At 53.5% G+C, this 13,194-nt stretch overlaps 4 protein-coding genes across 4 annotated transcripts; 1 reads left to right on the forward strand and 3 right to left on the reverse strand.

Moving 5' to 3' along the window:
- Positions 1-518: 518 nt before the first annotated feature.
- Positions 519-3,089, reverse strand: COCCADRAFT_9986 (glycoside hydrolase family 5 protein; the record flags this gene model as incomplete). Its single annotated transcript, XM_007720083.1, has 1 exon — positions 519-3,089. The coding sequence occupies one exon, from the start codon at positions 3,087-3,089 to the stop codon at positions 519-521; it is 2,571 nt and encodes an 856-aa protein (XP_007718273.1).
- Positions 3,090-4,203: 1,114 nt separating this feature from the next.
- COCCADRAFT_31099 (uncharacterized protein) lies at positions 4,204-5,132 on the reverse strand (the record flags this gene model as incomplete). Its single annotated transcript, XM_007720084.1, has 2 exons — positions 4,204-4,466; positions 4,520-5,132. 2 exons carry the CDS (start codon positions 5,130-5,132, stop codon positions 4,204-4,206), a joined length of 876 nt encoding a protein of 291 aa, XP_007718274.1.
- Positions 5,133-5,853: 721 nt separating this feature from the next.
- On the reverse strand, positions 5,854-6,302 carry COCCADRAFT_111761 (uncharacterized protein; the record flags this gene model as incomplete). Its single annotated transcript, XM_007720085.1, has 2 exons — positions 5,854-6,108; positions 6,135-6,302. 2 exons carry the CDS (start codon positions 6,300-6,302, stop codon positions 5,854-5,856), a joined length of 423 nt encoding a protein of 140 aa, XP_007718275.1.
- A 366-nt stretch (positions 6,303-6,668) lies between these two features.
- On the forward strand, positions 6,669-12,597 carry COCCADRAFT_111754 (uncharacterized protein; the record flags this gene model as incomplete). Its single annotated transcript, XM_007720086.1, has 5 exons — positions 6,669-6,694; positions 6,898-7,191; positions 7,243-12,146; positions 12,197-12,346; positions 12,401-12,597. 5 exons carry the CDS (start codon positions 6,669-6,671, stop codon positions 12,595-12,597), a joined length of 5,571 nt encoding a protein of 1,856 aa, XP_007718276.1.
- Positions 12,598-13,194: the final 597 nt, after the last annotated feature.

Below are 13,194 nucleotides of genomic sequence, written 5' to 3' on the forward strand. Positions count from 1 at the left end.
TGTATACGATCGCTTTTTTTTTTTGTGCGCTAAGGTAATGGGAATTACGAATGGTCGTTTTTTTGGGAATTGATTTGGGTTGACCTTTTCTGACAATGAAGAAATTTTGTACGAATAGATTATTCTGAACACACATGGACAAAGAACACGGGGTGAAGTGGCGGTATTCATGTAAGATTAGAATTATCAATATGGAGAATGAAAATTTCAATAACCACATATATCAGAAAGGATATAGCGACGGCTCGAAAAAAAAAACAAGAGGGGAAAAGGGAGGGAGGTTGGTAGCACAATAAGTTCATTTCAAACGTAGTACGATTCGTATATACAGCATCATCTCCCATAACAATGCTAAAAAAGTACGCACAAAAAGAGTTTCCAAAAAAGAAAAACGCCTTATTCACCAACCAACCAGCTCCTCATATACTTCATTCACATCACAACATTACTCGCATCATCCCTTTAACTCCCACCCCCCCCCAAAAAAAAAGAAGAAGAAGAAAAAAAACTCCTCTCACTTACCACGCCTCAACACTCCCATTAACCCCCACCCCCCGCCGATAATTCTCCGCCAACCCATCAAAAGAATCCAAATTCTGAACTCCACCACCAGGACACTTCCAATCACGATCGTACGCCTTATCGGGCAAGATACCGGCCTCGCGTCCACGGCGATAACTCCACTGTGTACTACTTTCCGTCTCCCAAGTCCAGTAGAACCAGCCCCAGCCCGCTTCGAAAGCATCCATTTGGCCAATGGCGAACTGGTAGAGCCATTTTTTGTATTCGGAAGAGTAAGAAGAAGGGTCTGCGTTTGCTTGTTTGCACGAGCATTCGGAGGATTGTAAAGGGCATTGGGGAGCGAGGACTGCGCTGGTTTTGTCCGTGGGTTGGAGGGTGCCTTCCCAGCGGGAACCGGTGCCTACGTTGTTGATGTATTGTGTGCAATCTGTGTCTGCTTGGGACCACTCGCCGCACATTGTGGGGCCGAAACCCGTCTTTGTGTTCATGCTGCGTTTGGATTGCTGGGTCCAGCCCTCGCAGGCGAAGTTGAGCTTGTCGCGGTGTTTGAGTTTTAGCTGGTCGGTGTTGAAGATGACGTATTGGTGGACGTCGAGGAGGAGGTCTTTGTTGCCTTGGAGTTTGCCTTGCCAGTTGTCGAGGCCCATGAAGCCGTCGCCGAAGATGATGATGGCGGTTATGCCGTCGGCGCGGATTTGGTCAATGGCTTTTTGCGTCCAGGCGAGGACTTTTTGTGTGTCGAGTTCGACCATGCGGGGCTCGTTGACGAGACCGTACATTGTTACGAGATTCTTGTAGCGCTCTTGGGCGAAGAAGACGGAGAGCTTGTGGTGGACTTCCAGACTGCGTTCGCCATTCTTGTCGCCATCGGTGCCGTTGAGCCAGCCGATCGCGCCCTGACGGCCAGAATGATTCCATCCGTTCTGACTGCCGGGCGCGCCGTGGAGATCGAGGTTTACGCGAAGGCCGTTTTGTCGGCAGTATTCAATGCCGCGGAGGAGGTAACGCCATGACACCTGCGGTACGTATACATCGTCATCGTAGGTTTGGACCATCCAGTAACCGAACGGAAAACGGACATGGTCCATGCCAGCTGCTCGGATCTCAGCAAACGTCTGTTTGGTGATAAAGGTAGCGTAGTGCTTCTCCAGTGTCGATTTGGCTTTGCCGGGCCCCAGCTTACTAAGAAACGTCCATTCGTCCACTACATTATCCTTTGATCCAAACTGCGAAAAGAAGGATGGTGTGATAAAAGGCTCGAGGTTAAGCCATCCACCAACGTTGACGCCGCGAATCGGCATCTTGCCATATTCGAACTTGTCCGACAGCTTTGGTACGGATGGGTTGGCTTGAACGTCGTCGTTCCATGTCGAATTGAGTCCGATAATGGGGAGACCTCCTACAAGTTCATTCGTGTAGGTGACATTGAAGTCTTGAGTATCTAGCCAGGACCACGGGTCCAGTATACCACCCCGATCCTGTTCAGGCACGCTGTTTCGATCTTTGCCAGCGAGGTTGCTGGTGGATGGCCCAGATGACGAGCCAGCTGCGGATCCGCTTCCTGTGTTGGCGGGGCTACTGCTCTTGCCAGAAAGGACTACCCCCACGGGTATGATGATGGCCAGCAAAAGTATGACAGACAGTACGCCGATCAGTATGCGCTTCCGCTTCTTCTTCCTTGCGAGCTCCTCCTCAGAGTAGACTGTCGGCGCACCGCCTCCACGCTTCTCCATCATGTAGCGGTATTCTGAATCGTCATCAATGCCTCCCTCTTCTGCCAATGGACCACTGACGACACGCCGCTTTTTCTGCTCGGTCCTGTGCTGCTTCTCCTGCCTCCTTCGATCCCTTCTCTCTTCAGCTTCCGAGGCAGTGTACTTGGATTCACGTCGTCGTCTCCGCTCCTCTCTCTCGTCATCAGTGCGGGAACCCCGCTTCCGCTCGAGCTCGTCCTCGGTCTGACTGGCCTTCAGCTCAGCTGCTTTCCGTCGCTCTTCGCGCCGCTTTCTTGCCTTTTCTTCGTGGATGGCGGCATCGCTCTCGGCAGCGCGTCGCCTGGCCTCTTCCTCTTTCTGCTCCCTTCTCTTTTCTGCACGCTCCTCCTTTAACCTCTCCTGTTCGAGTTTTTTCTCCTTTCTTCGGACTTCCTTCAAGTAGTCCTCATCATAGTCGTAGGTTCCCCAGCCACTCGACTTTTTGGCATTGGTCTTGTCGAGCTTTGCGAGAGCATCCAAGCTCAAGGGCGCAGAGCCTCGGCTGCCGCTGCCGCTTCCATCCGTCTTGGAGTTGCGTCGCGAGCCCCGCGCTTTACGGGGAGCTGACGACTCGTATTCGGTATCGCTCTGTTGTCTTGAGCGGCGCTGAGGCCGTGGTAGCACGTCGCCTTGGGAGTCGGTAGCTCGGTGGCCTTTTCTTCGCCGCCCCTCTGCGTCTTGTGCTGCGCGCTCGCCCTGTGACTCTCTCCGTTTGCGTCTTTCAGGATCTACATCGCCGTGCGATTCTCTGCGTCGTCTTCGCTCGTCGCCATGGGGCCGTCTGCGCGAGGGGTCGCGGTCGCGGTCACTCATTGGAGGAGAGTTGTTGGCTGCAAGCAGCTCCTGTGGGTTGGGAATGCGAAAGCGCGGTGTAGGATCGTGGGGGTTGCAAAGCACTTCATACAAGCTTGAACATGACAAAAAAAGAAATACGCCGAGACGGAGAAATCACGACACGAGTGAAGGACTCGAACTGGTTCTCAAACTATCAGGGGCCTGCGCAATGGTAGCGAATATGTACAATGGCGGCTGGCCACATGCAGGAATTCAAGCTTGCTGGGATGTTAAGGTGGTTGCTGGGGTGATTGGTGTTGATGGCTTACCTGACGTGGCCGAGCCGCTGGGCCGTGGAAACTGCTTGGAATGCCATCTTGGAAGCGCGGCAAACTTTGATTCAGACCAAGTTTACGATGTGATTTGTTGCGCGGCGTCAACAAAGCAGACATGCTGCGGTTGCACATTCGTCAGCTCGTACTCGGTCTCTCCTGCTAGCACACATCTTATTGTGCCGCCGTGTCCCTAACAAAGTTGCATGCGTGCCAACCAGTCTAAAACGCAAGCGGTCAAAACCTAAGCCGTGCAGACAGCCCTCTGAGCCACGACAATACGTCATTCGACAAGTGCCGCACACCGCTGGAGCGTGCATCTTGTCGGGTACAAAAGACGACCAGGCCCTGCATCAACAGGACAGGGCAGGTAGATCCGCTCAGCCACCCGTCCACCTCTCTAACATGACATCACAGCACGTGGGAGCGACCCCTGGACCCCCACTAAGCCGTGTGTAAAAATCATCATAGTGTATTGAGTATGTATGTATGTATATGTATGTGTGTGTGTGTGTGGTATCATAGCGTGAAAAATACAAAAGAAATGCGCCATGGCGGATACGTCTTTTTCCTATCCGCCAATAAAGCCCGCGAAGGCACACCCGTGCCTCTCTAGCAAGTTGGTCGACGGGTGGTAGTGACGGTGCAACGATGGCACTTCTTGTATAGAACTGATAAGCCGGTGCGTTGCGCAATACGAAGTAGCCAACCGGCGTTCATGGCAGCATACAGCGCGGCAGTCCTTTCGGAAGAGGAAGTGGATGGCAGCTCTCGCTGCGTGGGACGTATCAAAAAAAAGATCGTGGATCGGAGGTAGACGCTCACGAAGCAGTCACGCCCTGTGAGGAACCAGCAGCATCCGCAGCGGCGGGCGCTTTGCCCTTGTCGGCAGTCTTCTTGTCATCATCGCTGTAGAGGCCATGCTCGTAGATGTAGTCGACCACCTTGTCGGGAATGTAGTAACGGATGCTCTTACCGCGCTTGCGGAACAAGCGGATCTTGGTCGATGAGACATCGTTCTGGATGAGTTGCGGGATGACGCGGATGTTGTGTCTCCACTGCTGTAGTTGAACAAGGGCATCGTCTGTTTGGCTTTGAGTCAGAATTTGCAAGACAAGCGAGCTGGGAATGGCCTACCAATATCTGTGCCGCTGCGTTCGAGGATAAAGGCGCCATAGTGGCCCAAGATCCTGCTCAGATCCTCACGAGCCCACAGTCCCGGGGTGCTCATGGTCTGGATTAGGTCAGCACCGGCGAGCAAGGCGACATGGATGCGGCGCTTCTCGCCACTTTCAGTCGTGATGCCTCCCATGACTTCGTTGAGCTCATAGTCAAAGTGGTCAAGGACCTTGACGGTGGGGAGGTATTCCTTGTGCAGCGGCTCCCAAGGGTCAACACCGATCCAGGTCGAGCTGTCTTTGACAGCAATCCTGGTCATGTTGATTCTGTGCTGTGCAGAGGCCAGGCCGGCCTTCTTGTATGCATCACCGACGGGACTGAAGAAGCCGCCGACGACTTCAAAATCGGTTTCAAATTCGCAGTAATCAGCCGCTTCTTCGAACATGCGCAGATGGAGATTGGTTGGCGGGGAGAAGGAGCCACATGATACTAGCACTAGCGGCTGCTTGTTAGGGTTGGAAAGGGTCTTCTTCAGCCTCTCCTTGGGAAACGTGTAGTTGTCGAGCGACATGGCTTCGGCGTTGGGCACTCCGGCGTCGAGCAGGATATCGCGATTAGTAGTCGAGGCCATGGTCGCGATTTGTGAGGCGGCCAGATCAGTGGCCGAGCGTGTGGGGGGCAAGGGCGTGTGGTTGCGGCGAGGGGTCGGGACTTGTTTGGGAGTTTGGACTGAGGAGAAGGGTCAATTGGCGGTGGGGAAGAGACATTTATGAGTGAAAGGCTTACGAATGCTGGGATGAACGGGGTTGTCCGGTAGCCTACCGGCGGGCTAGGCGGTAGTGAGAAGCACGCGGGTAGGGGTCTGTTATGACGCGGGGCTGTTGAGGCGAGACCCGAGGGTCGCAAAGTGCAAGCGTGGGGCGAAACCGAGGGCGGTTTGGGGAGGCGGATGCGAGCGTGTTTGAGTTTGGGAAAAAGGTGGATCTTGTGGGAGTAATGGGGGCGTGGAAGCGGGCGAGAGCGGATGAAGATCAGGAGCAGCCATGTTGTATCCTCGGACAGGCCAGGCGGCAGCGGTTGAGACTCTGTTTCGCGCGGGCGGGCGGGCGGCGGGGCTATCGATGTCTTTTGCATTTGCGCTCGCAATTACTCTATCCGTGCCACTGCCACCGCCGATCTGGCCGTGGACCCCGTGGCTGCGAACTACTTGTATGGCCCACGGTGCATGAAACACTTTTTTTTTCGCGCCCCCCCAAGCATGCGCCGACATGCAGCCCACGTCTGCATCCTATGCTGCAGATACATGGCTATATGTACTACATTCCTGGCAATATGTACAGTGTACCGCGTGCTTAGTCATGTGGGAGTGCTTCACGTGAGCGATGTCGGCATTTGGGCGACCCCACAAGCACTGTGGCTTGTCGCGGAATCAGCAGGCACAGACGGACCGTAGCAGTGGGAATGCTGAACAAGCAGCCTGATCTAGCTGCTGGCTGCTGGCTGCAACCCGGCCGTGGAAGAGCACGCCATGTCGGATTGGACCTGGAACCTTGGCCTGACTCAACGATAACGCTTGTAGTATTCTTGTCCCGCCGCGTGCGAGCGGGCTACGTAGTCAGGAGGGAGGACAGACAGTATCCCGATGGCGGGGATGAATGAGTGAATGTATGCGCACGACCCGCACAAAGGTAGTTGCGGCTGGGCTTATGGCAGAGGCGAGAGAGAGAGAGAAAGGCAGAGGAAGGGAAATTGCTTGAGTTTCATGGAAAAATGGTATCGGGAAACAACAAAAAGAATTCATATAGCGACAACTGCAAAAGCAAGCACTGGCAGCGCCGTCCCAACCCAACACAGCCAGTGCAGTCACAGTACAGTAGAGTGCAGTGCAGGCAGGTGGCCGGGTCGCTATCGATAACGGCGGCCGCTAGTCAGGTCACGTAACTAGCTCCGCCGACCTGGCATGGAGGATATGGAACCTCAAGCCTTCGCAGCACTCATTGCAGCATTACCACATCTCTTTCTATACCCATCACCATCCCACTAGAGCATCTGCTCACCTGCTCTCGCTGGACCCCTTCTGCCACTCCCCTTCACCCCGCCAACCCGTGCCCTTGTGTGTTTGCACTCACCGCACTCGCTCGAGCACCCGCCTCATGGCGCGTTCTTGATGGCATCCAGAGGACCTCGTCAAAGGTAAATACCGTTCGCTTTGCTCGACCCGGGGCCCTCCCAGCTCTTCTCCACTTTCACCATCCACCTTCATCTCCTGCTGCGGGCGCTTCAGCCTCGTCTCATTGTGCTTTGCCGACACGCAACTTGCTGCATCCCACCGGCGCCACCCTGTCCGAGCACGTCTCGATTGCACAAGCCTAAAGTCAGATTCTCATGTCGTCCAGAGTCACTCGCTCGCAAAGGCGCCAATCAGGCAATCCCCACACAAACAGTACACCCAACTCGCTGCCTGCACTACCCCCTCAGCCAGCCCTACCACCGCCCCCAACAGCTCGTAAGAGGAAGTCTGCTGCGCGCGACGACCAGAGCCCCGAGCAGCCCGACACCACAGACGCTCCGCCTGCCCGTTCCGCCCGCAACAAGCGCCCCAAGATTGACCTGCAGGACCCACCCCAGCAGCCCAAAACCCGCTCCAACAAAGCAAAGGGCAAAGCCGCCGCCGCAATGTCTTCTTCTGGGTCTGTGCCAAGCGCTTATGATACCCACGAGTATGCGCTGACTGCCAATAGCCCACCATCAGATCCCATCGACGAGAAGTCGACGCCACAACCCTCGAGACGCACCAGAGGCGGCCGCAAGAGCGGCCCTGATAGCTCTCGGCGGCAACCCAAGCCTTCCTCCCACACCGACCCCGACCCCGACACGCCATCCACATCCCGCCGAAGCTCCCGAAGATCCAACAAGATGGAAACCGATACCACCATGGAAGACGCCCCTCCAGTAAACGCTGAAGAGGATGCCCGTCAATCGGGCGATGAGCATAGCAGCGACGATGAGCATGCTGACGAACACGGGGAGCGCTACGATCAAGAAGACGATGATGACGATGATGACGACGACGACCCCTTCACTGGCGGCTTTCTTGGACGCAACCCCCACAGCCTTTCTGCTCTTAGGCAGCTGACAGGCATCATGGCGGGCACCACACAGCGCCTGCGTGGCATCCTGGAGCAATTGCGTTCGCATGACGATACGGTACAACTGACGGCTCTCAACGAGCTTTCCGAAGTACTCCTCATCTCTACCGAAGACAATTTGGCTGGCCACTTTTCTCCCGACGCATATGTCAAGGAGCTTGTAAAGCTTATGCAGCCCAATGAGTTTACAATGGAAGAGAATCCAGAAATCATGTTGCTCGCCTGCCGCTGCCTCGCCAATTTGATGGAGGCACTCCCCCAAGCTACCGCCAACGTCGTCTACGGTGGTGCAGTCCCCGTCCTCTGCTCCAAGCTACTCGAAATCAATTTCATTGACCTAGCTGAACAATGCTTGAGCACATTGGAGAAGATCTCCATCGAATTTCCTGGAGTTATTGTGCGTGAGGGTGGTCTTACTGCCTGTCTCACATTTCTCGATTTCTTCGCCACCAGCACACAGCGAACAGCCGTCACGACTGCTGCCAATTGCTGCCGCAATATCCCAGAAGATTCATTCCCAGTCGTGCGCGACGTCATGCCTATACTAGAGAACATCCTGAACAACAACGACCAAAAGGTTGTTGAGCAGGGCTGCATCTGCGTATCTCGCATTGTTCAAAGCTTCAAGCAGCACGAGAGTAAACTTGAAGAACTCGTCAGCCCAGGCCTTCTAAAGGCCATTCTACGGCTCCTTCTACCAGGCACCACCAATATGATTGGGGCCAACATCCACACCATGTTCCTCCAGGTTCTTGCGTATACCGCCAAAGCCAGCCCGCGTCTATCTGCAGAGTTGCTCAAGATGAATGTTGTGGACACTCTGTATCAGATTCTCACCGGCGTCTCTCCTCCAACGGGCACAGAGGACGTTGCGGCCAAGATTGACTCTGTAGTTATCATGCAAGCTCTTATCCATAGGCCCAAGGATCAGGTCTTTGAGACTCTTAACGTCATTTGCGAGCTTCTGCCCGATGTTCCTCAGCAAGGCTTGTCGTACCTCGACGACCTCTTCGACGCTGGCTATCCCGGTGACGACATTCTCCCCCTTTCTTCATCGAACAAGAAGACTATGAATGAAAAGCGTATACAGCTGCTTGAGGGGTGCAAGGCCGAGGTTAAGCGCTTCGCAGTCATTCTTCTGCCCACCCTGACCGATGCCTACTCCAGTACTGTGAACCTCAGCGTTCGACAAAAAGTACTTACTGCTCATCTCAAGATGTTGTCCAACCTCGACATCGATATTCTCGAGGAGGCTCTGCGACCAGTACCGTATGCTTCGCATTTGGCGTCGATTTTCACTCAACAAGACCACCCATCTCTAGTCACATACGCTCTGCAAGCCGCCGAACTGCTGCTCAAGCGTCTCGAGTCAATATACCGCTATCAATTCTACCGCGAAGGTGTCATTTCAGAAATCCAACAACTTGCAAATCGTCCGTGTAAGACACTGGACACTCGGGCCAAAGAGTCAAAGTCTACTCTGGGAGCTAATGTGACAGCTTCAGGTGATAGTACTGCTTCTTCTGCCGAACCAGAAGCCGAGTCAGAAACTGGCAACCCGAATGATGGAGTCGACATGGAAATGCATTCTGATGACGAAGGAGACGAGGTAGACCTTGACGACGATCCAAACGCGAGCAGCCAAAACCGAGATGATGACGATGAATCCGATTCTTCCTCGTCCTCTGACGATCAGCGTGAACCACCACCGATGCCCAACGTTGAAGACATAATCACCCTTCGCGCCAAGAAGTTCATCGAGACGCACGAAAGGGATAGCGACAAGCCCACACGCGACAGAGCAATTGCAGTGTTGGAAGATCTGAAGACGCTTGCCAACGAAATCAAGGCTTGTGGTTGCAAGGGCACTGCAAGCGACTTCATGAACCTGTTCACCCGGTTGGCATCTTACTTTGAGGGCGATGCGCTTGAAAGTATAACTAGTTACGAGCTCAAGTCGTCTAAGATTGTCGATGTGCTATTGGAAGTCTTCTCAAAGCCAATGTCTTCAAAGCATACCGATCCTCGACCAATCTTCCTAGAGGCTTTTATGGGTGGTAGCAGCCAGAGCAAAATCAAGACTGCCAGCACCGCGTCTCCTGCAACACCATTCAGTGTCTTGGTACACAAGCTTCAAGACCTCCTGAGTAGGTCCGAGCATTTCGATGTCATCACTGTGCATCAGAATATGTATGACAGTCGAGGAAGCGCGACCTCCATGTTGGCTAAGCAACTTCGGCTCAAGCTCGTCGCTGATGACGATTCGGGTATTCCCAAGACATACCGCAACATCATGGTGTCAATTCACGCCATTGCAACGTTCAAAGCCTTGGATGACTACCTCCGTCCTCGTATCAGCCTCGCAGACCGTCCTCGACCGGCTCAGCCTAGAGACCAATTCGCTCGCGATCAGTTCGAAGCCATGTACGCCCAAGCTCTTGCTGAAGGTCGGGCGCCTCCACCCCCTCGAACACCATCTGATCCAGCGAGTCGTGCTCCAAAGAAGCCATCACATTCCAAACCAGGTCCACCAGATTCGCCCCAACCAGGGCCTAGCTCCGCTACACGTGAGAAGACACGGCGGTCGAGCAGACGTCAGCAGCAGAACCCTCCGCTACCACCACCGCCCCCGCCTCCAGCCATGCCTCGTTCGAATAGCGGCCAGGACCCTGTCGAATGTGCCGATGAATCTCAGCTCTCTGACCCCGAATCTGTGGATGAAGATAGTGCCTTGAATGCCATAGTGGATGATCTAGAGGAAGACCTCGACGAGGATATGCCGGATCCATCTGCCGTAAGCGTCGAAGTCGCATCAACAGGCAAAGCCACGGCTCACCAGGAAGATGGTACGAGGATTGCAACACCTGTTCAGGGCACACCAATGGCGAAGCCACCTTCAGAGGCCAGGACTCCTGCTTCACGATTGTCTGCACTGTTGCAGAGTTCGGCTATGCGCCAGACCCTGGGAGGAGCTGCGAGCGCTCTTTCCTATGCTGCCGCTGTTCAGTCCACTCCCCAAGACTGGCATATTGAATTCAGTGTGAATGACCAGCCACTCTCGAACGAGACCACCATCTACCGTGCTGTACACTTCACGCGATCTCAACCATCAGACGGCCCATTGCGCTCAGTATGGAATGGCATTCATACAATCAAGTTCAAGCGGGTGCAGGGTCCGCCACCGAGCGAATCGAGCTCTCTGACACCGCCTCCAGAGTCAAAGTCCGACGCTTCAGGTATGCCAGCTTCATTGGATGAGCATCCTGTGACATCTGGTATTCTCAGGCTGCTCAGCATACTTCACGGATTGAATTCTCATCTCGACGACATTCTCCTGGCGAACAAGGAGCAGATCAAACTCAATGCGGAGCCGCTTTCGCAGTTTGTCAATACGAAGCTTACTGCGAAGCTCAACCGTCAACTTGAGGAGCCTCTCATCGTAGCTAGCAACTGCCTCCCTAGTTGGAGTGAGGATCTAGCCCGCTTTTACCCGTTCTTATTCCCATTCGAGACTCGCCACCTCTTCCTGCAGTCTACCTCGTTTGGTTACTCCCGATCAATGACGCGATGGCAGAATTCGCAACCCACAAGTGATTCACGAGGCGACCGACACCGGGATGAGCGACCTTTCCTGGGCAGACTCCAGCGCCAAAAGGTCCGCATATCACGATCTCGAATCCTCGAGTCTGCGATGAAGGTCATGCAGCTATACGGACACTCTGCCAGTGTATTAGAAGTTGAATACTTCGAAGAAGTCGGAACTGGCTTGGGACCAACTCTCGAGTTCTACTCAACTGTTTCTCGGGAATTCTCCAAGAAGAAGCTCAAGCTCTGGCGAGAGAATGAATCAAACGACAGCGACGAATACGCTTTTGGCAAGCGAGGACTGTACCCTGCACCGATGAGCGAAGAAGAGGCGAACAGCGAGAATGGCGAGAAGCGCCTCGAATTGTTCAAAGTCCTAGGCAAATTCGTTGCCCGTTCCATGTTGGACTCTCGTATCATCGACATTTCCTTCAATCCGACATTCTTCCGCATCAGTGACGGTTCTAGCACAGCCGTTGTGCCATCTCTTGGGGCCATCAAGACTGTCGATGAGGGCCTGGCCTCATCGCTGTTACTGCTCAAGCAATTTGCCGACGCTAAGAAGAAGGTCGAGGACAGCGATTTGAGTCCAGACGAAAAGGCAGTAGCTCTCCAAGAAATTGTCATACATGACTGTACTGTAGAGGATCTAGCACTCGACTTCACTCTGCCCGGCTATGATTCAATCGAACTCATCGAAAACGGCGCAAATACAGCAGTCACGATTGAAAATGTCGACTTATATGTCGACAAGGTTATAGATTTCACTTTGGGCTCCGGTGTCGAGCGCCAGGCGAACGCTTTCCGTGAGGGCTTCACGGAGGTGTTCCCGTATTCTGCACTCAAGGCCTTTACTCCAGACGAGCTGGTCATGCTTTTCGGCAGGACCGATGAGGATTGGTCTCTCGAAAGTAAGTTCAGACTCTCTTTACATTGTACGATTGTGCTAACAATGCTCTAGCATTGGTGGACTCGATCAAGGCAGACCACGGCTACAATCTCGACAGCAAGAGCGTGCGCAATCTATTGTCTACAATGAGCCAGTTCAATGCACAAGAGCGTCGAGACTTTTTGCAGTTCATCACTGGTAGCCCCAAGCTTCCAATTGGAGGTAGGATCCATCTAATCATCCCACAAAATAACAATCATGTTAACCTTTTCGCAGGCTTCAAAGCTCTCACACCAATGTTTACAGTTGTTTGCAAGCCCAGCGAGCCACCATTCACATCTGACGACTATCTCCCGTCTGTCATGACGTGTGTTAACTATCTCAAGATGCCAGACTACAGCAGCGTCGAAATACTGCGAGAAAAGCTCAGCGTTGCCATCCGCGAAGGCCAGGGCGCTTTCCATCTTTCTTAAAATGCAAAGTGTAGGTGTGTGGTTTTGGAAGACGAAGGAGGGTGTGGAGAGATATATATGGTATACCCTTGGTGGAGGAGTCGTTTTTCCTTGGGCGCCACCGGAATATTGATATCCATGGCTTGTTTTTTTTGGAAGATGCAGATGGTCTCTTTTGTTCATCATGCATAGGTTCTACGCTCTTATGAAATGTATGCATTGCGGGGTAGTTTGGTTCTTGCTTTCTTCTTCTTTTTTTTCATCTATTTCCTGAGGGGAAATACGGCGTTCGAAGCGCATAAGGTAGTTTGCTCTGTGCCCTTCTCGTTACAACGTAGTTTTAGTCTGTAATCGCTATATACACAGATTCCTTAACCATAACAATTGACAGGTTAGCCCTTGTCAGTCTCCTCCCCCCCCCTCCCCTCCGCTAAACTCATTAGTCCTTAAATAAGGGGGCAAGCGCGGGGGTTTGCGCCCATTAAAACCTCAATCTTGGGTTCAGCAGCACCCGTAAAAACCGTAACTAGCCCCACCATCTCATGCGCGCTACCACCTCATGCGCGCGCGCCTCATAACCACCTCAACTTTGACGCGTTGTATCTCCACCACCATGGC

The sequence above is a fragment of the Bipolaris zeicola genome (genome assembly GCF_000523435.1).
Source record: "Bipolaris zeicola 26-R-13 unplaced genomic scaffold scaffold_396, whole genome shotgun sequence".
Lineage (NCBI taxonomy): Eukaryota > Fungi > Ascomycota > Dothideomycetes > Pleosporales > Pleosporaceae > Bipolaris > Bipolaris zeicola.